The sequence below is a fragment of the Eurypyga helias genome, unplaced genomic scaffold, assembly GCF_000690775.1.
Source record: "Eurypyga helias isolate BGI_N326 unplaced genomic scaffold, ASM69077v1 scaffold6356, whole genome shotgun sequence".
NCBI lineage: Eukaryota > Metazoa > Chordata > Aves > Eurypygiformes > Eurypygidae > Eurypyga > Eurypyga helias.
This window is the reverse complement of record NW_010257179.1, coordinates 59265-83653: the sequence shown is the minus strand read 5'-3', so window position 1 is coordinate 83653 and position 24389 is coordinate 59265. Positions and strand designations below refer to the sequence as shown.

The window sequence follows — 24389 nt, the reverse complement described above, 5'->3', positions numbered from 1 at the left end:
TGGTAAACATGAAGGGGATTACCTCTCTTTCACCCGTCACTATTTTACTTCTCAGTACTTTGCGTTTGTCACCAGGCAAACCTGGGTCTGCCAGAAGGTAGTTGTTAATGCAATTTACATTCAGTTTATAGCCTAGCGCAGTATCATATTTTTGTGTGCCCGATATCCTCAGTAGGCATTTCCCTGGTAATTTATCACAGCAAGAAGGCTATGAATGCCATGTGTGTTTGACTGTACTTTGACTAGGATCACCTGTGGGCTGAGAATGAAGGAAATGGAATTAGGGTAAAAGAGTAGGTTGATTTCTGTAGCTTTTGGGAACAAAGCTGATTTCAGAGTTCAACATCTGCCTATGTCTCTTTAGTCCATGAGTAGTTTAAAACAAAGATTTTTACACTGAAAGAAATGAAACCTATTTGAAAACATGCTATGGTCTAGAAGTCAAAAGTATTTATCTCCTTCTATAACTAACAGTAAGATCTGATCAAGTCAGTGTAAAGCTCTTCAGGGAAACCTCAAAAGCAAGGTTCTTTCTACTTGAATTACTTAGGAGTCTAAAAGCTTGCTCTGTGTCCTAGTTTCTGAAAAAGTAATCTTTTTTTATGTTGTTGTCAAGTAATCCTGTGTCTCATAGCTGGAGCAGGTTTCACCCTCTAGTGTTCAAGAGGCACTAAGTTAATTGCATTTTTTTCTGATGTACAGATGGCAAAGTTTCTTCAGATCCTTTGAGATCCAAATTGTATATTAATCATAGAATCGTAGAATGGTTTAGGTTGGAAGGAACCTTAAACATCATCTAGTTCCAAGATATTCATATAAGTATTACTACAAATAATTATGATTCTTATACTATACTACTAAGTAGTTCTTCATGTATGCCAAATTCTTAGCTGACATACTGAATAACCACTGCTTTAAAAAAAAAAAAAGTTGTCAACATTTCTAATTCTAAGAGCAGTAAAATGAGTCCAACGATTTTTGTGGTCATTTATCCAAAACCAGTAAACAGATGCAGCCCAAAAGACCCATGTTGCTTCCAAACTGTAATAAGGAAACTTCCTTTATTTTCTTAAGAATGGCTAATATATTAATATTTTCTAAGATGAAAGCTGCTACTCTTAATGGCCACTGATTCAGAGGACTGAATTGGAGAATAAAAGAATAAAACACTTTTGGTAACCTCTTGTATGAAAACTGCACTCTCTGCCTGAAAGGTTGTGCTGTATTATAGGTGAACTGGATAAAATTGACATGATACATTTGTTTGCCAGCAGCTTTTAAAATGAAGCTCTGGTTGATTATCTTGTATAAAATGCTTTCTATAATAAGGACTGTTTCCCTTTGTAGAGTGGCTTCACGCCTTTGCACATAGCCGCGCACTATGGAAATGTCAACGTGGCGACGCTTCTGCTAAACCGAGGAGCTGCTGTCGATTTCACTGCAAGGGTACAGAGCCATTTCTTTCTCTTCTTGGTTTTAATGGCCTACAAACTGGGAGTGTTTCTTTGTGTAATTCTTGGCCCAGAGTAAGTGAGGAGCAAAGTAATGCTGAAATTCTGCTGTATTCAAAGATGTCTTTTTTTGCAGTAATTATTAAAGGTTGCCTCCGTGCAATGCATCGGAGTCCTTGGGAGTTGAGTAGCTTTTTTTTAAGGAAGCAGGCTCCTTTGACGAGCTCCAGAAAGCTGATATTCTCATGATGTGTCAACTCGCTTCAGCTCTTCTGTCAGTTAGACAAACTCCAGAAATATGTGTAGGATTTATTGGCTTTTCAGTATTCATTATTTGCTGTACTGCTTTAATGTGGTATTTTCACATATAAACACATTTTGAAAAAGCAAAGTAAGGTATATTGCCATTATATAAACACAACAATATAAGTACTAATTAATTATGACTACTCTTCTATGGTAAACAACTGCAGAGCTATGTAATATAGCCTCTTTGCTTGTTTGAAGCGTGGCATCTGGTCTACCAGATCTGATCTACCGGATCACAACTTTTCTGTTTAATTTTGCCAGACACACTTCAAATTCCTTTAGGGTTCTGCCTTTCAGACTGACTTCCCCCTGTTGCCAATCTGGAATAGCTGCTAATATTACCTCTTTCCTCACCCAAAGCGTTTGCAAGGACTTTCAGCCTAAACAAGCCTTTATGCGCTTGGCATTACACTGAGAAGGTTCCTTTGTGTAGGAGTCACGCGTTTGTGTGCTCTGTGTATGTTGCAGTGATTTAGATGCATCAGTGTTTTGTGAATATTGATCCACTGGGACTCTGATATATGTTTGTTTATTTGTCTGACTCTGGGACTGTGACGTTTGCTGCTTTGGCAGATGCGCTTCTTCATTTATTAAAAAATCCCAAACAGTGAATAAAGATTCTTGCTTAGAAAGGGATTACTAACTCTAGCTTATACGGTGTGTGCCTAGCTCTGATGCTCAAGTACATTTTTGTTTATTCTCTATGATGTGATGGTCTCATTTTTTGTGATCCAAACACAAATTCACCATCATTATACACCTTCAAATCCATCATGCTCATTGTTTGTTCTTTTCATGGTGTAGAATGGAATCACTCCACTGCATGTGGCTTCCAAAAGGGGCAACACAAACATGGTGAAGCTCTTGTTGGATCGCGGAGGGCAGATCGATGCCAAAACCAGGGTGAGTCTTTCTGTTCCCTGAATATGATGTTGTCCCTTCTTGGGAATGGATTGGGATTTTTTTGCTTGCTTGTTTTTGGTTTTGTTTTTTTAAGGTAGAGATTGGGGACACCAAGATTCATAGCTAGGAATTTAGCTTCAGTAATTGTTTCTTGTTCTTTGCTCTTAAAGGGAGACATTAGATGTGGCTGTTATAAATGACTTGGGTTTTCAGCTGAACACAGTCCTGATAATGGTAACCATTGCCTCCTCACAAGTGTACTCTTTTTGAGACTTGGACCAAGTTTAAATTTCCCCTGCAAAAATAGTTTATAAAGAAATATTTTTGTACCTTTTTTAGGAAAAAAAAATCAGAATCCTACCCTCAGTTTTCAGATTATTATTTTATGTAGACTGTTTTCTATGGTACCAGACTAAGAATGGGAGGTATTGGTGATCGTAGGAGGCAGAAATACTATTTCCTTTAGTCTACTGTATAATCTACCTACGTCATACCACCAAAAGCTGATGAAACTGATTGAGGAAATAAGCCCGGTCCAGCTTCACAATAACATGCATGCTTTACAGCAATGGGAAGTGGAGGGTCTGGACACAGATAAGCCTTTTGATCCCCTGGCCCCTAAATGCCTGTGCCAGTCATAGCATCCCTCATGAAAACCACTGTAGTGGGCTGGCAGTTGCTTTTTATGGAAGGGTCAATACAGGGAACAAGGAACCTACTCTGTGCCAGCAGCCACTCACCTCTTCCCCAGACTCCCCACAGAGAATTAAGTGACTCTCACTGTCTTCCTCCCCTCGTTGTCATGTTGAAATGGCACACCAGTACTGTGCTTTTTATTTACGGGTGATTTTGCAGTCGTTCAAGACAAATGAAAAACCCATCCATTTGTATGGGCAGGGTTAATATTTGAAATGGGATTTTGGAGTCACCTAGGAAAACGTGGTCAGTTTTGCGAACTGAACTACACAGGTCTTATTCTTGAAAGCTGCTGTGTTTTAAGCACTGATCTGCAAAATTATATCTCCCAAGTAATAGAGGATGTTTTAGAGCATAGAGTTTAGATCTAGACATAAGAGTTTTTGTCTAATAAGGTAGATAGATAGAGGATATTTTGTTCAACTACCCATGTGGTTGATTCAACCTCTGCAGTTACTTTGATGTTAATTAGGTCAATCATTTGTTGCTTCACAAGCTACGAAGACAATCAAGCTGATGGTGTACCTCTATATATGATTATGGTTTTGATTTCTGATTATTTATGAAATGTCTCTCTTGCTCTTTTTTTTTTTTTGTGTTTTGTTTTAAACTACTGATGATGGAAAATGCTGCCTTTCATGAAGGTGTGCAGTAAATCATCCCTAGTCAAGTTTTCCATAAGTGCCTTGAAATCTCATGGGAAAGAGGCATGAAATAGTAATAATACACTGTAGCCAAGATATTCCACATACTCATAAGCAGAGTAGTCAGATAGAAATGGTCCATTTGGCCTGTGGAATGACAGTATTGAATCCACCTATTTCCTGTTCATTATTTAGATACTTGTCTAAAACAAGTTGGCACAGATGATTGTAAAGGACATCTTGGATTTTAAGAGGTGAAGGTGTATTCCCTTCCCTGCTCACTTGCAAAAATTGATGTGCAGTTGTGAATGAAACTGAAAGAACAGGACTTTGCCCAGCGTAGGCTGAAGTTGCTAATTTTAGAGTCTTCTCATTGTCTCGGCTTCCTACCCTTTGTCAGCTGCTGCATTAGCTCAAAAACTGTCAGCACAGAGATATCACCGAAAACCCATAAAGGTGTCCTAAAGCACATACATCCCAGTTTGCACAGGCTCAGCAGCTTTCTCTTGCTTTCATCTCCTGCCTTCTCCCTGCTCGAAGGCACACGGTGGTGGTCGGCTGCATGTACTTCACAGTGGGGGAGATTCCAGAGCTTTGATTTTGCTGTCGGTGTCTCTGTGGCGTGATCTTGTCTTCGTGCCACCTGTTTATATCGTCTCGGTGTCTTTTTCTTTTCCCTTTGCTTTGTCCGCATGCCTTGTGTGCTTTGCTATGGCCGTGAGTACGTAGGGTATGGAAGAGGTAGGTGGTGTGTTGCATGCCATGCATACGTGTGTTTTGTACGGTAAAGGACAGACTTCCGCCTCCTCCACCCGGCACTAACATGCTTGCCTTTCCATACTCGCCTTTTCACCTCGCCTGGTACATATTTTCATGTACTAGGATGTTATATTGCCAGAGAGCTTGGGCTTTTACTCTTGGTCTCTATACCACATCAAAATAAGCTCTTTGGTTAAAAAAAGTACTCATTGCTTTCGTTCTGTTTATTTTTAACTTCCTTTATGACATGACATCTGATGATGCATAAATTAAGATGCAGAAACTTATTTTAACAGACTTTAGATGAGCCTCAGTGCTTTAATTTTGCAGTTAACCTGTGAAACCTTTCTCTGTTGGAAAACATTACATTAGAATGATCTTTTAGGAGATCCTGTATTATCAAAAAAAAAATTAAAATGTATGATCTTCAGAGGGAATAAATTATGCATGTGTCCTGCTGTTCCACAGGTAATGTTGCATGTCAAAGGAAAGCCCTGCTTACCACAAGAATTATGTATTTTTATTTTCTATACTTTTCATAATGTATTTGAAATTTTATGTCATTTCTCACAGGAGTATAAGGATGTAGCTGATAAATCTGCTTGCTACACATATATTTAATGATAATATTTTACTTAATTTTTTCTGCAATGGTGTTTTACCATTTTTCTCAACTAAAGAAGTTTTTAAAATGTGGAATTTAATGTCTCTTTTATATTGTATCTAGAGCAAAAATGTAAACTCCAGGACACTTAGTACTATCTGTTACAGCTACATTTGTGCTACTTCTGTTTACATGCAAGCCTTATCTGGGGTTTGCTTTGCCAAGTAATTAACAAGTAAAATTTCTTATGATAAAACATTTCATATTTAAAATCTTAGTCAAACTTGTATTCTCTACAAGTTTACCTGAATAAGACCTTCAATGAAATAAGTTTAAAATTTTAAAATTTAGCTAACTACTGACCTCACAACTTCCGATGTTAGACCAGTGGAGTGGAGTTTCAGAAGCAATTGTGCAGACTGTGGCTAGGCATCAGCATGGAGAAATCTGTTCTCCAAAAGATGGTGGAAAGTTCAGTTTATGATAAAATTGATGTCACATGGTCAAGACTAAGGTGGCAATTATAATTTCTCACTTTGACAGAAGGAAAGCATTTACAGCCTTCCTGAAACATAGTAAGGATTATTACAGGGGGAATTATTTTAAGCATTTAAAAGCAGAGCAATTACAGCATGGCCAAAATATATAGATTTTTATTGAAAAAATATAATTCTGATATAGTGGAATAGTAACAGTAAGGATATGTGCAATATTGAAATGTTAGTGACTATTAAAGGGTTTTAGGAGTATTCTTTATGAATGCAGTTTTTGTAATATCTCTATTTTTATCATCTCCTCTCTAAATTTTATAGAAAAAAACTCCAAGAAGAATGTGAGGCTTTTTAGGTTTTGTATGCTTTTTTACTTTTAAAATTCAGTGTTATTAACAGGTTTTGTCACCTTACCGGTATTTCGATTTTTGTGGGACTATGCAAGCACCATTAGAAGGGGGGGAGGGACACATTCACCCTTCTCAGATGCTGAAGTTGTCACGCATTTTGTGTTCTTTTTATTGAATCGTGCCAACATTGAAATTAATTTTTTCTTGCTCTGGGACTTTTCTTTAGACTCCTCTTGCAGGCTCTTCTCCAGAATATTTACAGTTGGGGAAAAAAAAAAAAAAATCCCTGGAATGAAAACAGAGCATCTAGTCTTGGAATTGAAAGCTTATTGTGTGGGAAAGTAAACATGTTGTGTGCCCTGGAGCATGGCAGCTGGAGCTGGAGAAGGGAAGCAGACATGATAGTGGTGGGGAGAAAGTCTGGTATGCCATTTGGGTTGGAGAAGGGCCACCAAAAAGAAGGAAGGCTCAGCTGGACTGAAAGAAGTGGAAGGTCTGTCACAGAGATCTATGATACCAAAGGGAAAAGACAAGGAAGGAAGCTGGGAGTGGGGGTGGAACTCAGGTTTTTTGGTTTTGTTTTTTCTTCTGTTTTGTTTTGCTTTGATTTGAGTTGGTTTTTTTGTGAAGGTTCTTCAGACACCCCCTAACACTTGTTCTGGGAACCTATTGAGATTTATTTGTAATAATGTCTCCTTTTATATGCATCCAACAAAATAGGCATGGTGCTCTGCTATTTCCACATGGCAGTGGGTTTTGCTTCCCACCGTTACGCTGTTGTGTCAGAATTCTGCCCCTCTCTTGGCACTATGCTATGTTTACAGTGGGTTTTTTCCTGCAAGAATGCTGCTGTGACATTTTCTCCTAGTCTTCACACATGCACAGAGCACTAATAATTCATTGGCGGTTTTTGCTGTTCCTTAGTCGGATTATAAATATCTAATCACAGTGCAGATATTTGCTATAAAAAATGCAGTGGATTCATGTAATGCTTACAAGGGAGTGGGAATGGATGTTGTACAGATTGTCTAAGCAAGTTATATAGATGGTGACTATTTTTTAGAATTATTTAAGTTAATATCTTATTACACATGCAAATGCATGGTATATTTTTTGCTGTATTTCTAGAATTTGTACCTTGAATGGCAGACCTGGAGGAACACTTTAGAGCATGTTTAGTTGCACTAAGACTGAGGGCTTAGAGAAAGAGGGACACTTGCCATGCTCATTTTAAAGATTAGTTTTACTAGTAATGAAAAATGAACAAATGAAAAGGCATTTATTTGTCGAGAAAATTCAGGCAATTTTATATGCCTGCCATACAGAATACTAAAATTTTATTTCACCCTTTAAAAAATGAGAATCTGCAGCTGCAGTTTAGAAGAATTCTTTGATAATTTGGCCTTTGATGTTCATGTGCTATCATCAGTCTTTGTTTGAATGAGCACCGAAGATGTGCAACTGTCCTTAAGATGCCCATATAATTCCCCAATCAGAATCACTCATAAGCACAGCTTCTTTTTAGCTGTCTCTCTGGTTGGCTGAAATAAAGCATTTTAATCACTGTGAAATGGTCTAATACGTTATCTTTCTGAGCCCTGCAGTTAGGAGTCATGCACAGAATTCAGGACTAATTTTGCAGGTTAAAAAATTACCAGTGTTTCATTTTCAAGAAAAAAAAAAGGGCAAAAGTTTATGTTCTATTTTGAGAGCCATTTAAGAAGAAATTCAGAGGGATGGAATTTCATGGCTTCCACACATATGGAGGGGACTGTAGAGTCGTTTCTATCAGTGACCCAGCTGTTGGTTACATTGCAAAGCGTGGGCAAGGAGCGTACCACATACAGGAAGAAGAGAAGACTGGGTGCAGGATGTCACTTGGAATATGAAAACATGTAACTCTCCATTTTGTACTATCTGAGATGAAGAGATAAATATTGGACTTCTTAAGAAATTCAGCTAATTTATATTTTGTATCCCAGCATGGTGGCCTTTGTGTTCATGGGTTATCCATATCTGTGTTTCAAAGTCTGTGTCTCTTCAACCCAGTATTGTATGTCCTGTCACATGATGGGTTTGATGTTTTGGTCAGTATGTCTTCTTCAGTTTACGCGGTGACCCAATTAGCAGCGGAATGATTAAAAAGGTACATAGATAAACTCCTGCAGTCGGTTTCAGAGCACTGAGGTTCGCTGCAAAGACATAATGGTGCAAAAGAGGACTAATTTGGTACACCAGTGTGTCTCTTGATGTTGGCTAATGTCAGTTTGTCCTCATGGTAATATGTACTGATTCTTCTACTACAACAGCTCTCTCTCTGCCATTTCTCTCATATCTGAAGAAATCATATAGGCAAAAATAGAATCTAAAGTATTAAATATGCAATAATTTTCAACTATACATGCTGTTTTCCCAGGGCAGAAAGGGATAGAGAAGAGGGTTATATGGGAAGTCTGCAAATCATCTTGCTTCATTCCTCTACTGGATAGTGCACAGAGAGTAAATTATAATGCATTTATAAAAACTATGACAGGATAGAATAGGATAGGAAGGGAATTTTTATCTCTACTTTTAGAGGCAATTATAGATAAGAACAGAGGAGAAACCACACTTTAATTATTTAGTTCTTATTTTTGTTTTAGCTAGACTTTTTTGTGGAGTTGATGTGTTTCTTAGCTTGTATTTTTCTTTTTTCTCACTTTGGGGGGATTTGTCCTGGGTGGTTTTTTGGTTTGTTTGGGTGGGTTTTTTTTTTCCTTTTTCTCACTTTGGGGGGATTTGTCCTGGGTGGTTTTTTGTTTTGTTTGGGTGGGGTTTTTTTTTCTTTTCTTTTTTAAGGGTTCACGCAATTCTACCTTTCTACTGCAGTTCAGTTAAATAGAATAACATCAAATTCACTTTGCAGACAGGGAAAGCGAACCTCCCAGATTGATTAAAAAAGTAGAGCACACAAGGCCAGAAACTAGAAAGAAATACTGAATAAATACCTTCCCTAGAAATAGGGTTGGGATATATTCTCACCTTAGTAATGTTAATGGGAACTGTGTAGATGAATCCTTCTAGCAGAGAGATGAAAATATACCTCAGTTGTGCATTAAAGACTTGATTTAGGGGTCTGTGAAGTTTCAGCACAGATTAAAAAACAGATAAGCTTTTTATACCCTGTTCCTTTACATTGACCCAATCTGCCACGTGCTGAACAGCCTTGAATTCTGTTTGCGGGTTTGATCTTGCATCTGTTGAATTTCATTGCAAAGCTTCCATGGGATCTAGCGATGCCTCTGCCCCTGAGATAGTGAGCATCAAGGCACACCTAACCCCTGTTTCTGAAGAATCTCTGGGAACAGTAGATAAGTAAGGGAGAAAAATTCCTGCCTGCAGGCTTCAGTTCCTCACTGCCGTGGGGCTTTGTTGCACTGCTCACTCAGAAAGGTGCTTTTGAAACTGAAGATGAGTGGGGTTCTACTTCTTGGAGCCACCTTTTGTAGAGTATTACAGGGCTATGTTTGTGTAGCCAAAAGGATGTTGCAATTGCACTGTGCAGTCTGGAGCTACTTTAAAAAATGTTAGTAGCAGAGGTAAATGTATAGCGATGTAGACTTTCTCCAAACTCCAGCTAAGCAGAGTATATCTGTGCATGAAACAGGGTCACTAACTCATAGTTAAGGCCATGATTTTGCATTTTTGTAACCTCCAAGTAATAAATCTCTCTCAGACCAGTATATTTATCTTTTACTCATGCTGTTACTGGATTCTTCAGAATGCACCTTAGAGTAATAGCATCTACCTCCTCTAAGACAAGCAGTGTGTCTCAAAGGGAGAAGGCTTGTGGTTAAAAACTCACCATTTCACCTTTATAAATCTGTCTCTGTTGAATGAGTATCGATGAATTCTCTGAGTGCATGCTTGAACAGTATTGAGGTCTAATGAGATGAAAACTTGGGTTTCTTTATCTTACATGTTTTCTTTTTTTTCTGTCATTCAGCACTAATATTCTTTTGCAACCATTTTTCTTGCCTCATATTTCTTGTACTTTTTCTGCATAAAGTCCACACTGTAGCAAAACTACATAGAATGCATTCTCCTGTCGAAATCTCTCATGGACACATCTTTCACTACCATTGCTGTGATCATTACTGAGTAGCTTGAGCAAGTCTTTTGGTGTAGGGTGATGTTCTGCAACTGAAAAAATGTTGTGGAGTTAGTGGTCTCACAGCAATTGTAGCAAAGAATTGTTAGCACTTTGTTCACCACTGAATCTCAGAAATTAAAGGTTTTGTTCTGCTTGTTTCTCTTTCTCTCTCTCTTTCTCTCTCGTTCTCTCTGTTTTAAAATATTTCTTCTGCTGCCTGTTAAAAAAAAACAAACAAACCCCAAAATAACAAACAAATCCTAGAGTAAATTCTCTAGTATGAGCATTTCTTGTTTCATCCCTGTGTCAAAAGTAATCCCAAGGACAAGGGTTGATTAATGGAGCGTCCTTGGCCCCACACACATTATCCAGGGAGAGGCAATACAATCTCAGAGCCATGCAGAGGAGGCCTTGCATGCTTACATCATCCTCTTTGATAAGAGATATCAACACACAGTGGGCTTCCTCTCTGCAGTGGTAACCCTGGGGTGTCCTTTACCGGTGCAATGAAGAATAGGGATGAAACTTCATTCTGTGGAGCCAGCTTCAGTTAGGAGTCAAGAAAAAAAAAAAAAAAGGAACTTTTTCACAGGCTTGTGGGGCTGCATTCCTGGAAGGGTGTTCCTCAGAGTGCCAGGACAGACAGCTGGGGATCTGCTCATTTGTTTTCCCTCCTTTTACTTTAAGGATGGACTCACCCCGCTCCACTGTGCTGCAAGAAGTGGACATGACCAAGTTGTTGAGCTGCTCCTGGAACGAGGTGCCCCGCTGCTTGCACGGACCAAGGTGTGTGTCTCGTTAGAATATGTTAACAGCTCTGTGTGACTTTCCACAGATTCTTTTTTTCTAGTTCACTGAAATGACAAGGAAGAAGACAGGAGCACTTCTGTTCTCCCAAGGGGAATGTATTAATGGGTAGTATGGTCCAAAATAAGTTTTTCTTACATAATTGGAGACTGTCTTTTCCAAATAGTTGAAAGATTATACACTTTGTCCCTCTCTCTAATAACCTAAACACGATATATAGTGCTACTGCAAGCACTTCCCTTTTGCTGCCTCCTAAGACCGTAGGACATGGAGATGGGAAAGCTGAGCAAGTCACCTTTAGAGATGATTCCTGGTATATATTTTCTGATCCTTCATCTTGGCTAAAATAGGACCTGTGACTTGCAGCTTCTCCTAATTATTTTCATGGAGTGTTTCAGACTTGGAAAATTATTTCAGTGTGTTATTACTGATTTCTGAAAAACGCACGTCTAAAGTTAATGCAGTTCCTACAAATGCTGTCCCTTTGGTCAAACTAATGGAAGACACTTGTGTAACAGCAAACCCTGCTGAGCAGCACTTCACCTCAGTAAATTTCAGAGAGCCTGACAAAGGTAGCTGGTGTCATCGTCTGGAAAACTGTAGAAGAGAGTACTGCAATGATATCATAGATATGCTTGATTTCCCCTTGAAGATCAGGAGGGACAAACATTTTAAATACCTTTTTCAGACCATCGCACTGTTTACTGGGCCCCAGTCCCTCAAACATGGTTCAAAACAAGGGCAATTAGTGAATTCTGACCCATAGTTATTCTTATTGGATACTCAAGGTTTTCTCTTGATACAGTCTTCAGGAGGTTTTATCACTGGGTTGCAAGCATATCAACTACATCAAATTAGGATGTGCTCAAGCTACACATCGTTGATAGCACAAAGTAGTCCAGTCCATCTGTTACCATCTGCAGGAGGGATCCACAGGGAGGTGGGAATTGTAGGGAGAAGATTCCTTACAGTTTCACTGGTTCCTTTGGTGGGAGAAAGTGATTAGGTGAACGTCATGTGTCAACACCCATGCTTCACCAAGAGGTAGAGAGGCTTGGAAAAACAGACACTGCCACATATATTGTGCACAATTCAGGCAGGATTCCTTGATGTTGCCATTCAGAGGCAGATGTTGCCAGTCAGGATGAAACACGAGCGTTGCTGTGGCAGCATCTGGACTGTGTTGAAGATTGAGCAGAGCAGAACTGTCCAGTGAATAATTCCCTCCTTCCAGGTGACAAGTAAACAGTCAGTTTGACCACACCAAGTCAGTTACCCATTCAAATCTCTATGTTGTAGTCTGTCGTTAAACGCACAGTGCTTTTTAAGTACATTATTGCATGTAAAATGAAAAGCAACTTCCTCTTCTAACTTCCAGCTGAAACAGGTGGTTCCAAACTGAAGACAAACATACAAATATTAAAACTGTTTTTTCTGAAAACAACTTGTTACACATATTAATAGCATTGCTTCTCTTTCCTCTTAATTGTCTACCTCCCATGGACTTCACGATTTACAAAAAGATCTATTAAAGCCAGTCAGGGCTATAAACCTCCTGCTTCCACTGCCCTTCAAGTGTTTTGATTTGAACAAAAGGTCTAACTGTGGTGGTGATTGAAAGTGCCATTTCCCAGAAACCCAGGGGACAGGATTGCCGATATAATTTGGGTTTTAATTGAATACTTCAAGAAAAAAAAATAGGTTCCTTAATAAATATGACGATGGGTAAGTAGATGTTTTTCCTCTAATTAACATACAACCTGTGTCTTAGTGTTATGATGAGCATCCCCGGAACTGTCTTTTAAGGTCAAGATATGTTTTATTAAATCATTAAACAAGACCCTTAGATTCTTAATTCTGATTTTAGTTAATTATATGATGTTTCTCAAAATTTGCCTGTGTATGCCGGGAGTGGCGGCTGTAGTTCTTTTTCAATTTTTCTTCTAGTCCGTAGCTCAGATGCGGTGCTATCAAGGATGCATAGATGATGGCACCCTTCTAATATGTGCCACGATCTAAGTGAGAAATACTGGAAGTTGCTGTTCTGTTTTCTTTTGCCACAGAATGGACTCTCTCCGCTTCACATGGCAGCCCAGGGGGACCACGTGGAATGCGTCAAGCACCTCCTGCAGCACAAAGCTCCCGTGGACGACGTGACTCTGGATTACCTGACCGCACTCCACGTGGCCGCACACTGCGGCCACTATCGCGTCACCAAACTCCTTCTGGACAAGAGAGCAAATCCCAATGCGCGTGCCCTGGTAAACCTGTCCCACCTGTGTTGTGTAACAAAGCTATCCAGGGCAGATGAGTAGCTTTTACCAGGAAAGCTCAGTGAAAACTCTGTCAACAAACTCCTACAACCTTAAACATTTGCAGTAACAACAGGGGTTGTCCCACCTGCTGGTTACCAGTGTTGCATCTCCTACCTTTAGGCCTCATCATGGACCGTGTCCCGTAGCAAGTGGCTGTAGGATCAGGGCTGGAAGCTCTACAGAATTCCTAAAATCAGAGCCATTTCTAGCTGATGCTAACATATGCATTGGTATTTTACTGGATTCATAGTTAGATTTTCCATACTATGTGATAAAATACACAAAAAATTTCTAAGCTTTCAACTGAATCAGTAAGTTAATTGGCATGGAGAAATATATACTAAAAAGCTAATATTTCCACATTTATCAAATTATGACATTCCCCTGTATTAGGTGCCACTTTTCTTCCTTTTCAAAACACAGTTTAATGCTTACAGGAAAGCGGGTATGAATCCTTTCACTCACTTATCAGACCATTATCCTCTAACTGAAAGAAAAACATCACATTTGGCTTTGGAAACACATAAAGCTTTCAGGAGTCTTTAGCCTATCCAAACCCTGACAAGATTCCAGTTTTCTCTGATAGGAAGTGTTCCCATGAACGTTAGCTGGATAGAAGTTAAAATACCAATATATTACACTCAGTGGGGTAAAGAGAGTGTGAACACTTGAGATACTTCTGCATGGCAAGAAGTCAGCTACCGCCTGCTCAGTGCCTCCACAGAACTTCCATCGCAGGCCACTCTGATGTCTCCCCCAGCTTCTTGCCTTCAATACAGCCCTATGTTTTTCTGTGAAGGCTCCTCCTATCCATTACTACCCTTACTTTCTTGGAACTGACATTTTATTGACACAATTATCGTCTGCCCTCTCATTTTTCTTGGCCTCTCTATACCCACAAATCCTGTAACCCCTTTTGCTTCCTCTTCTTATGCTTCTCCTGTTTTGTCTTTGTCAGTATCATGTTCACTTGGTTGATCTTTTTTGATGCTGTTTTCATCCTTGTTTTTCTTGCCAGTGTTCTGATTATCTTTAGCTGTACTTTCCTCGGCTTCCCACACATACACATTATATGCTAGCCCACACATCTTTTTCTCCTTCCATGGCCAGAAATACACCTCCTGTTCCTCCTCCTCCCTCCCTCCTGCACAGAGAAACATCTGAAATGAAAGGAGAACACCCTCAGGCTGTTGCTTCTCTGCTCTCTTCCCTACAGACTGGGGTTTTTTTCTCTCTTTTGTTTCCTCTCCCATCAGGGATTTGTCGCCTCTGGCTTGTTTATAGAACTTAATATATTAACTGATGCTCATAATTTCTGTTAGTGATAAGTTTTTTCTGCCTTCTCCTTCTCCCTCATCAAGCTGTTCCTCACTTAAATAGAAGTAGCAAAATTAAATCAACTCAGGCAATAAAAATAAGTGAAAATAGGGAAACTTCTGAAATGCTACAACTCCCTAGGAAATATATTAAGAGATGTGCAGGAGATAAAATATGTAATGATTTTGGTTCTCTCTCTAGAAATCGGAGAAGGCTAATAGTAGTGTGCTGGGTTTTGTGGTTAAACCATGGCAAGTACTAATAATATTCAGCAGAGTCCTGTGATGGAATAAATTTTACAAATAATTAATTTTCAGCTAGATTAAAAAAAATTATTAATGTTTGCAAAATTATTTAGGGATACAAACACTATATGAGTTCTTAGCTCTTTCAATTTGCATATGTTTTAAAGCGCCTTCATATCAATTAGTAATTAACATCTCCCTTAACAGAAGCTGACTGTAATCTGTCACATGTCTCTTCCCTCGAGCTAAGATTTCACTGATAAGTTCTGTTTACTGCTAGTTGATTGTTTAGCAATACTGATCCTTTTCGTTAGAAAATACAGCAATTTTTCAACATGATCTAAAAATATTACCTGTGCTTTTCACTAAAATGTTCACATGTGGTGGATAATGTGTTTGCTTAGCTTTAGGCACACACTTAACCTGCGTTAACTACGATAGTAAATAAAAATCTTGAAGTCAAAGCATGTATTGCAGTCAAGAGTATGAAGACATGCTTTGATTTGGGCCCAAATCTTCCTGAATAAGCATTTCCAAAGAAATTAGTATGATGGTAAGCACAACACTGAAACTGTTGTCTCACAATACAAAATGCTATGTTGCAATTTTGATTTAAGATGTTCCTTTCCCCACCCCCCTTTCATTCCTGTCTCTGCTACATTTAATTTTAATCCAGACAAGGGCTGAGACCTTGTTTACAATGCTTTATGACTCAGCAGGGCAGGAATAAAGGAAGAGGGGCCACAAATACTTCAGGAGTGAGCACTTTGTATCGTGAAACCACGGCTGAAGAAACCATTCTGTGGGGTATTATTTAAGATAACTCACAGAATGCATGCACACACACACATGCACACGAATACAGTATACTGTAGATTGATCATAAAGATAAACCAGATACACATAGATGCTTAGATTACAAGATCTTCAAAAAAGACAAAATAAGGTAGAGTCTGGAGGAAGTACTCTGCTCTTTTCCTAGAGGCATAGAATATGCTTTATATATTTCAAAAGACACAGATTTCAAAATGATCACTACTGTTTCTTATGTTTTCCTTGTGTTAGGCAATCTTGGGAACCACTTTACGTCATCCTTACTTACACATGTGCGCAGCCTTCGGAACCACATGCATACATGCGCGTACGCATACACTTGAAAGTCGGAACGGGCATGTCTGTATCTGGTTTTTGGAGGTGGAAGTTTGGTTTCTCTCCATTGCCTGAGAAGAAAGCAGCAGCGCTGCTTTGTTCTGCCTCAGTCTACTGGAAGGTGTCTGTGGATCATAACCTGTTGTGCTTAAAGAACAATTGCTTCTGGTACTCTAACACTTCTGCTCCCAGCGTGCCAGCATGGAGCTGTGTGGAAAGTGTAGCTGCATGTTTTTAACTAACATGACTGTCTTTTGCACAGAATGGTTTTACTCCACTGCACATTGCCTGCAAGAAAAATCGCATCAAAGTCATGGAACTCCTGGTGAAATATGGGGCTTCAATCCAGGCTATAACAGAGGTAGAAAAATGTTTCATGTCCTGAAGAAACATTCCTTCTCTCTCCCCCCTTTTGCTTCCTTTTTTCTGTCTCCTATCATGCCTCACTTTCACTTATGTTTTATTTAAACGAAGAAGCCCCTTCCCTACGCCCGTGCAGAGGAGTAAAACTGCTCTTGCTTTGTTTCGCAGTCGGGCCTCACACCAATACACGTGGCTGCTTTTATGGGCCACTTGAACATAGTCCTCCTTCTGCTGCAGAACGGAGCCTCTCCCGATGTCACTAACATTGTGAGTATGGCTTTGACTAGAATCCTCTGTGCAATACCTTCTCCAAAAAGGGTACGGCCGACCACGTAGCTCCACCAAAGGTCACATTTTAATGATACTTTATGACTTTGTTGCGTTTTAGGAGAAATTATTCTAGCAGCTTTAGCGAAGAGGGGGAAAATGGGGATTGCATATGCATTATAAGCCATCTGTGGTTTCATGTATTCTTCAACAGTGCTTCAGTAGGTAAAGTTTCCTGTAGAAACAGACAAAGCACATCAAATACATCCAAAACTGATTATAAGCCAAGTCACAGGGAAGACTGTGTTTCTGTTCTGAAGGATGAAATTTAAGTCCAAACGGCTCAAATTTCTGCTTGCATAGCTTCACTGGCTGCCATGAAATTGTGTCATTTGTATCGGTGAAAGAGTATAAAGTGCTTAAAACCAAACAATTGAACAAAAAGTAAAAATGTTGAACTCAAGATGTTCCTTTTACACAGAAAATTCTAGGAACTGGTGCTTTTCATGCTTAAATCTAGAAAATGTGACCTTTGGGAGGTAACACAAAATGCAAAACGTGACTTACCATAGAAATCAGTGTTTGTATACCAATAGCCTAGTTACCAAGAAGAATAACAATAAAAAGGACATGATAGTTTTCTGAGCTGGATTTCATAGGTATGTTACCATTCTAGTTTGTTAGTATAAACAAATAGTCAACTTACTACCACCTGCACTTTGGAAGCAGCTTTTTACCAATAAATAACATTACAGGTAAGTGTTCCCAGCAGCAAAACAGCAACAAAAGCTTAGTAACCCAGGTACGCTGGACTCATCTGTTTTTCTCAGTCAGAAAAATCTTACGTAGAACCCCATAAAAATGTTGAGCTCACCAAGTTGTTTGCTTGAATCATTAGAACAGACTTGTTTTGACCGTCTCTAACTGCTTTGATGACTTTTTATAGAACAATATTTATATAAAAACTATTGATGATATAAAAGCCAACAAAAAATTCTTGTGGCAGCAATTAAAAGTATTGCGTTACCAAGCATTTGTGAGCAAAATTTAACACTTTACAATTTATGCTATACAGGTGTCTTGGCTTTTACTTGGTAAACTAAAGTTGAATTACTGTTTCCAAAAGTGAAATTGCTTTGGAAATTCAAGTGAAAAGGGACTTCATAGAAATTTGATCTTTGTAGTGTATGAAATGTAAACCTTATTCAGATTTTAATCAGCTCATTCTTCAGGTAGTAAAGTTTATATAGATGAAATTCTCTAAGATTTGTAGGTAGGATTGTGGGATTTTGTTTGTTGCCTACTTACTAATCACAGCTGGTAATAAATGTTAATTTTAAAATTACAAGATAAATCAACTCCTGGTGAAGAGGGTTTGCTTTAATTAGAAGTTCGTAATAGTAGGTAAGCTCAGGCTGCTTCTTTTCCTGCCTCTAGACGAAGGACAAGAAGGCATGATCCCCAATTCTGATGCAAAAGATCTTGACCAGGGTGTTCATTTGGGCAACTGCAGTTTAATTTGACAGTCGTGGGGGTAAAAGCCCTACAGCAGAATGCATTCCAGCTCCAGAGTAAGGAGAAGGAACAATTAACACAAAGAAGTGATCAGTCCTGCTGCGTTGGCATAACATTGGAGATAAATACAGAGCTCCTGGTTGCAGAACTGTCCCAGGACCTAATGTGCCAGAGAGAGATGAGCTACATTGGGACTGTCCTAGTTCACTTTAGGACAGCGCACTCAAAGAATATTGAACAGTGCAAAATTAAGCTAGAAACACCATCGTCAAAGAATTCTCACTTTCAGTGTTCCTTTGCAAACCTATGAAAAAAGTAAATGCTTTGAATGGATCATCTGCACTTCATTATCCTGATCTGAAATTCCACATCAGTCAGCTTTCCAAAATTTCACATTCTCCTTCAAATTCTGTGGGCTACAAGAGGCTTGAAACAAGATTCATTCCACAGCCTGCAGACAGAGCCAGGGTGCTGAGCACAGATTTTACACATTTCATATGTTGGCTCAGTTGTGCACAGCCATTGCAAGGCCTTTTAATGCTGCCAGCTCCACACAGTGTGCAGGAAGAGACCATCTGGAAAAACGTCCCCTTCCATCTTGAGGCTCATGCGCCTCGCAGTCCCTTGAGACAGGCTCCATGTACTCATCTCCTGTGCGGCACACAGGCCGATGCACTGTAACGTAGAAAGCTGAGGAACATATGTGACCAGGGGAGTCTATACATCAGAATTTTCTGTAAACCAGGATTTTCATTCTGACGTTCTTACGTTTGTCTGGGATTGCAAACCAGAGCGTACCCAGGCCCAGCTTTTTTTTTCTGCCTGTTCCTGGGTCTGAAGCCAGGAGCTCAGCTGGCGGAAAAGCAGGTTGCTACACGAGCTGACGTGGGTGGAATTTACTCTGTCAGAGCTCTGTTTATTCGTGGAGGTTTGGGACACTGAAACGCTTTTGCTTTTCTGCAGCGCGGAGAAACTGCATTGCACATGGCGGCACGTGCTGGGCAGGTGGAAGTAGTTCGCTGCCTCCTGAGAAACGGGGCCCTGGTCGATGCCCGAGCCAGGGTAGGTGTTCTGCTTACAATTTTGTTTTGGCTTATTCTAACCCAAAATCGTGGCTGAAGCAGAGGAGCGAGGGAGGAGTAATTTCGGTTTTATTTGATCTGTTGATTCACTGTTAAGCACACCTAAACACAGTCTGAAAGCAGTAACCTGTGTATGCATAGATCTTCCAAAGAGGATGCGTGTGGTGGGGCTGATCCCGGCCAGCAGCTCAGCCCTGCACAGTCATTTGTGCAGTACGACCGGTGAAAGAACTAGAAGAGCGAAAGCAAGAAAATCTTTTGGGTTTAGATAAAGATAGTTTAATAGGTGAAAGAAAAAAAAACAACCCAAACACACACACACACACAAAACCCCCAAAAACGAACAAAAAAAACCCCAAACCCACCAAAAAAAACCCAAAAACCAAACCCCACACAACCAACCCCTCCCCCCTACAAGCGATGCAAAAGCAGCCACTCGCCACCTCCCACAAGCAGACCGATGCCTAGCTGGTCTCCAAGCAACGGCTCCTTTGGAAAAACTCTCCCCCTTGTTTTATTGCTGAGCATGACGTTATATGGTATGGATTATCTCTTGGGTCAATTCAGGCCAGCTGTCCTGGCTGTGTCCTCTCCCAGCCTCTTGCCTACCCCCTGCCTGTTCCCTGGGGGGCAGAAGGAGAAGCAGAGAAAGCCTTGGTGCTGTGTACGCACTGTTCAGCAATAGCTAAAACACTGGTGTGTCATCAACACTGGCTTGGTCAGAAATGTGATGAAAATTAACTCCATCCTGGCTAGAAACGGTGAAATGTGCCTGACTCAGGACAGCAATAGCTATTCTGTCTGAGTGAGGAGGCGTGCAACCATGTCCTGAAACCAGACGTCAGAGGTTCTGATAACAGTTAGTGTCAGATTTTGAAACCAAGGGACTGTTCGTAGAACAAGGCACAGCTGTTGTAAAACAAATGAAGAACACAAAGGGGAGCAAGTGATGCTCAGAGTGATGTGCGTTATCTGCTTGACAAAAGGAGGAGACAGTGTTTTTCTTCATAGCGTGCTCTAATAAGACATTGCTGAAGCTCACTGCAGAAATTAATTGTCATGCCCTCAGTTAACTGCCTTTTTTGTGCTATTACTTCCTACGTTTTTTTGCAAGACAGATGCATAGATAGATCTACTGGGATCAACCAGAATAATCCTCTTCAGGGTGGTTCTACCTGCGCTAATTGTCTACTCGATTTGAGTTGTAGGAAGAACAGACTCCACTGCACATTGCTTCTCGCTTGGGTAAGACGGAGATTGTCCAACTTCTGCTACAGCACATGGCCCACCCCGATGCTGCAACAACTAATGGCTACACTCCGTTGCACATCTCTGCCAGAGAGGGACAAGTTGATGTCGCATCAGTTCTCCTGGAGGCGGGTGCATCGCACTCCATGTCCACCAAAGTAAGACAAAATGCTTTTTGTCTTTGTTCCAGTAGCACAGGCAGTGCACGCTGGTACACGCCTCTCCCATGAGGAATGCACTTTCATGCTGAGAAACTGAATTAGTCTGGGTGTTTTGTTCTTACTTACTCACCAGTGATCCAACAGACAAGTAATGTGTCAGAAGTTAATCAAATTTTGACGTGTTTTTCTGTCATCTAAAGTTGGGAGTTTGGTTTCCACTGGAGCCAAATGCAGATCATGATAAACACACAGTGACAACAGCTTTAAAATGTAAAAACGTACACAAAGTCCTTGTTTCTCTCTTTTTTTTTTTTTCCTTCTACATTGTGTTATGGGTAGGGATTTTTGGCCAAAATTTTCAAAAAAGGAAAGGGGATGATGATGCTGTTTTTTATGAGGAGGTCTGCTTATTGCTTATTTAAACAGTACAATAATTCTAGTCCGTGCTAGCTGAAAGGAAGGTTCCTAAAACATACAAGTCAGCATCTGTCCAGTCACATCTAATGCTGAATCTATTTTCAGTGGTTCTATAAATGAGGTGTCATATGACACCACAGGCCATTTTGTCTGGGCTTATGAAAGAAATAGTCTGCAGAATCCTTATTGTTTTGTACAGCCAAAAATGTTTACTAATAGACTCCTAACAGAGTGATGAACACATAAGAAAATAGATAGCTGTGAATAAAATTATGTGCCAAGATATATTTTTCCAAATTTATCACATGTGAAATGAGAATCACTTAATTCTCACGAATGTTTCCTCTCTTGAAAAAGTACCCCTGGTTTTACCACTGGAGTTTAACGTATTTTTGAACAATGAGGTGTCTTCCAAGCCTTAGAATACTAACCAGCAATTTTCAAATTATGATCTACGGATTACCGGGACTGCCTGCTGTTATTTTATCCAGCTGCTAAATCACATTAAAATGGCTAAAAATACACTAAATACTTTCCTCATTTCCCATATTGCTTTATGGTGATTGCTTTAGTACTGCAGGAACATTCTATAATTATGAATAGGAGGAGATGTAGTCCACCAGATAATCTCTCTACAAACCTGTGATTCATGAACTGGAAATGTTTTAGATCCCTTGACATAAACTCTTTTTTTCTTTTTTTTTTTTGAGGCGGGGTTAATGGAACAAGATGATAATGATAATAAACATTACACATCACCTATCTGTCAGGCAAACAGGTCATTGTAGCTCCCCGAAATTACTGTCAGGGCAGCGGTGTAGTCTGCCACCTACTGTTTTGCATCTGTGAGATTTCCTTATCAACATGTTTGGTTTTTTTAAATTAAAAGAACAGGCAAAGAGAATGTTAGTTTGACACAGACCTTACACCTGTGCTGTACTGACAAACATTGTTAAAACAAATAGAAAAGGTCTCTCTTAAAAAGATAAGAGTTTTAGTCTTTCCACAATGTGTTTCTGAAAGTACTGCCATTGAGGCAGCCATGACTTTTTTTAGCTACAGGTCAGAGGCTGCAGCAGAACTGACTGTATGGACACGTGAGTCCAGCTACAAATTGTTCTTCGAGGAACTGTAAAAGAGGAGTACAAAGTTTGAAGCTTTTCTCACTGAATTTAGCTGGTGTTTCATTGTCAGTGGCAGCAATTGATACAGGAAATATTTCTAAAACTGTCATCGTGAAACTAAAAAGTGCAGCTGGTTTGGAGTAGAAATTTGAACAAGTGCCTTCATGTGCAAGTGCACACACAGTGTATGTTGCTAGTAGAGTCTGTATCAGATAAAATGTCTGTACATAAGAAAGAATCACAGAATCACTAAGGTTAGAAAAGACCTGAAAGATCATCCAGTCCAACCATCAACCCAACACTACCGTACCCACTAGACGATGTCCTCAAGTGGCACATCTACACGTTCCTTGAACACCTCCAGGGATGGTGACTCCGCCACTTCCCTGGGCAATCTGTTCCAGTGCCTGACCACTCTTACAGTAACAAAGTTTTTCCTAACATCTAGTCTAAACTTCTCCTGATGCAACTTGAGGCCATTTCCTCTTGTCCTATCACCAGTTACCCAGGAGAACAGACCAGCACCCGCCTCCCTACAACCTCCTTTCAGGGACCTTTAGAGAGGGATCAGGTCTCCCCTCGGCCTCCTCCTCCTTAGGCTAAACAACCCCAGCTCCCTCAGCTGCTCCTCATCAGACTTTTTCTCCAGACCTTTCACCAGCTTTGTCGCTCTTCTCTGGACATGTTCCAGTATCTCTGTGTCCTTCTTGTAGTGAGGGGCCCAAAACTGAACACAGTACTTGAGGTGTGGCCTCACCAGTGCTGAGTATGGAAACACAATCATATCACTACTCCTGCTGATCACACCGTTTCTGATATAGGCCAAGATGCCATTGGCCTTCTTGGCCACCTGGGCACACTGCTAACTCATATTGAGCTGGTCGCCGACCAACACCTGCAGGTCCTTTTCCGCTGGGCAGCTTTCCAGCTACTCTTCCCCAAGCCTGTAGCACTGCCTGGGGTTGTTGTGACCTAAATGCAGGACCTGGCACTTGGCCTTGTTGAACCTCATACAGTTGATCTCAGCCCATTGATCCAGCCTGTCCAGGCCACTCTGCAGGCCTCTTCTACCCTCCAGCAGATCAACACTCCCACCCAACTTAGTGTCACCTGCAAACTTACTGGGGGAGCACTCAATCCCCTCATCCAGATCACTGATAAATATGTTATTGATAGATATGAATAATAAAAGGGAAAGTATTTTCTGGTATTTCATACTTCTCAAAGTGCATTCAAGACATGATGCTCTTACTAGGTATAGCTGTTGAGTCTGCGAGCTAGAACATAGGTTGAAGTATAAGCGCTTAATATGTCATTCTTGAGAGAGATGTCAGCATGACCTTTAAGGCAAACATCTGTTTTTTATCTCCTGGCATATTGCAGAAGGGATTCACACCTTTGCATGTGGCAGCCAAATACGGGAGCCTGGAAGTGGCGAAACTCCTGCTGCAGCGTCGTGCCTCTCCCGATTCAGCTGGCAAGGTACTGACGAGAAAGAAAACAAGTCACTGGCACATTGGATTCTTCCTTAGGACCAAACTGTGTGAAAGACGCACACAAAAGAGTGCTGCAGCTGCCTTCGCGGGGTGGCTTTGGCTCTGTCAGGGTCGCGTTCCCCCAGAGGCGATGGTTGCATGTTGGGTTTGGGAGGGCAGGCATGTTTCCGTGGCTGAGGGAGCACCGCTTCCATTGGGCTGTCCCAACTATCAAAATCCTCATGGCATAAACCCTGGGTCAAGGCCTGGTTTCCCCTCGGGCTGTGGGAATTGCTTAGTGTGGGTTACGGGAGGATGGAGAGCAGGTCTGCAAGTAGCTTCCCCCTCCTCTGCTGCTTCTCCCCCGCCGTGGCCTTGCTTTTTTTTTTGTCAGCTCACTCTCTAACGGTTCCATAACACGCCCCCCCCAGCCCCCCGCCCCCGTCGCGAGCGCAGTCTAACGCCGTAACCGCCCTTCCAGAACGGCCTCACACCCCTCCACGTGGCGGCCCATTACGACAACCAGAAGGTGGCTCTGCTGCTGCTGGAGAAGGGTGCCTCCCCA

At 40.6% G+C, this 24389-nt stretch overlaps 1 protein-coding gene across 1 annotated transcript in view; it reads left to right on the top strand.

The window, feature by feature from the left end:
• ANK2 (ankyrin 2, neuronal) overlaps positions 1-24389 on the top strand; it is a gene marked incomplete at its 3' end in the record, with an annotated part of 130717 nt that overhangs the window by 47082 nt on the left and 59246 nt on the right. The window contains exons 8-17 of the mRNA XM_010153912.1: positions 1348-1446; positions 2565-2663; positions 11027-11125; positions 13210-13407; positions 16435-16533; positions 16704-16802; positions 19281-19379; positions 20608-20805; positions 23733-23831; positions 24306-24389. The exon at positions 24306-24389 is cut by the window's right edge and continues 13 nt beyond it. Coding sequence (XP_010152214.1) covers positions 1348-1446; positions 2565-2663; positions 11027-11125; positions 13210-13407; positions 16435-16533; positions 16704-16802; positions 19281-19379; positions 20608-20805; positions 23733-23831; positions 24306-24389 — 1173 coding nt within the window. The remainder of the gene's footprint in view (positions 1-1347; positions 1447-2564; positions 2664-11026; positions 11126-13209; positions 13408-16434; positions 16534-16703; positions 16803-19280; positions 19380-20607; positions 20806-23732; positions 23832-24305) is intronic.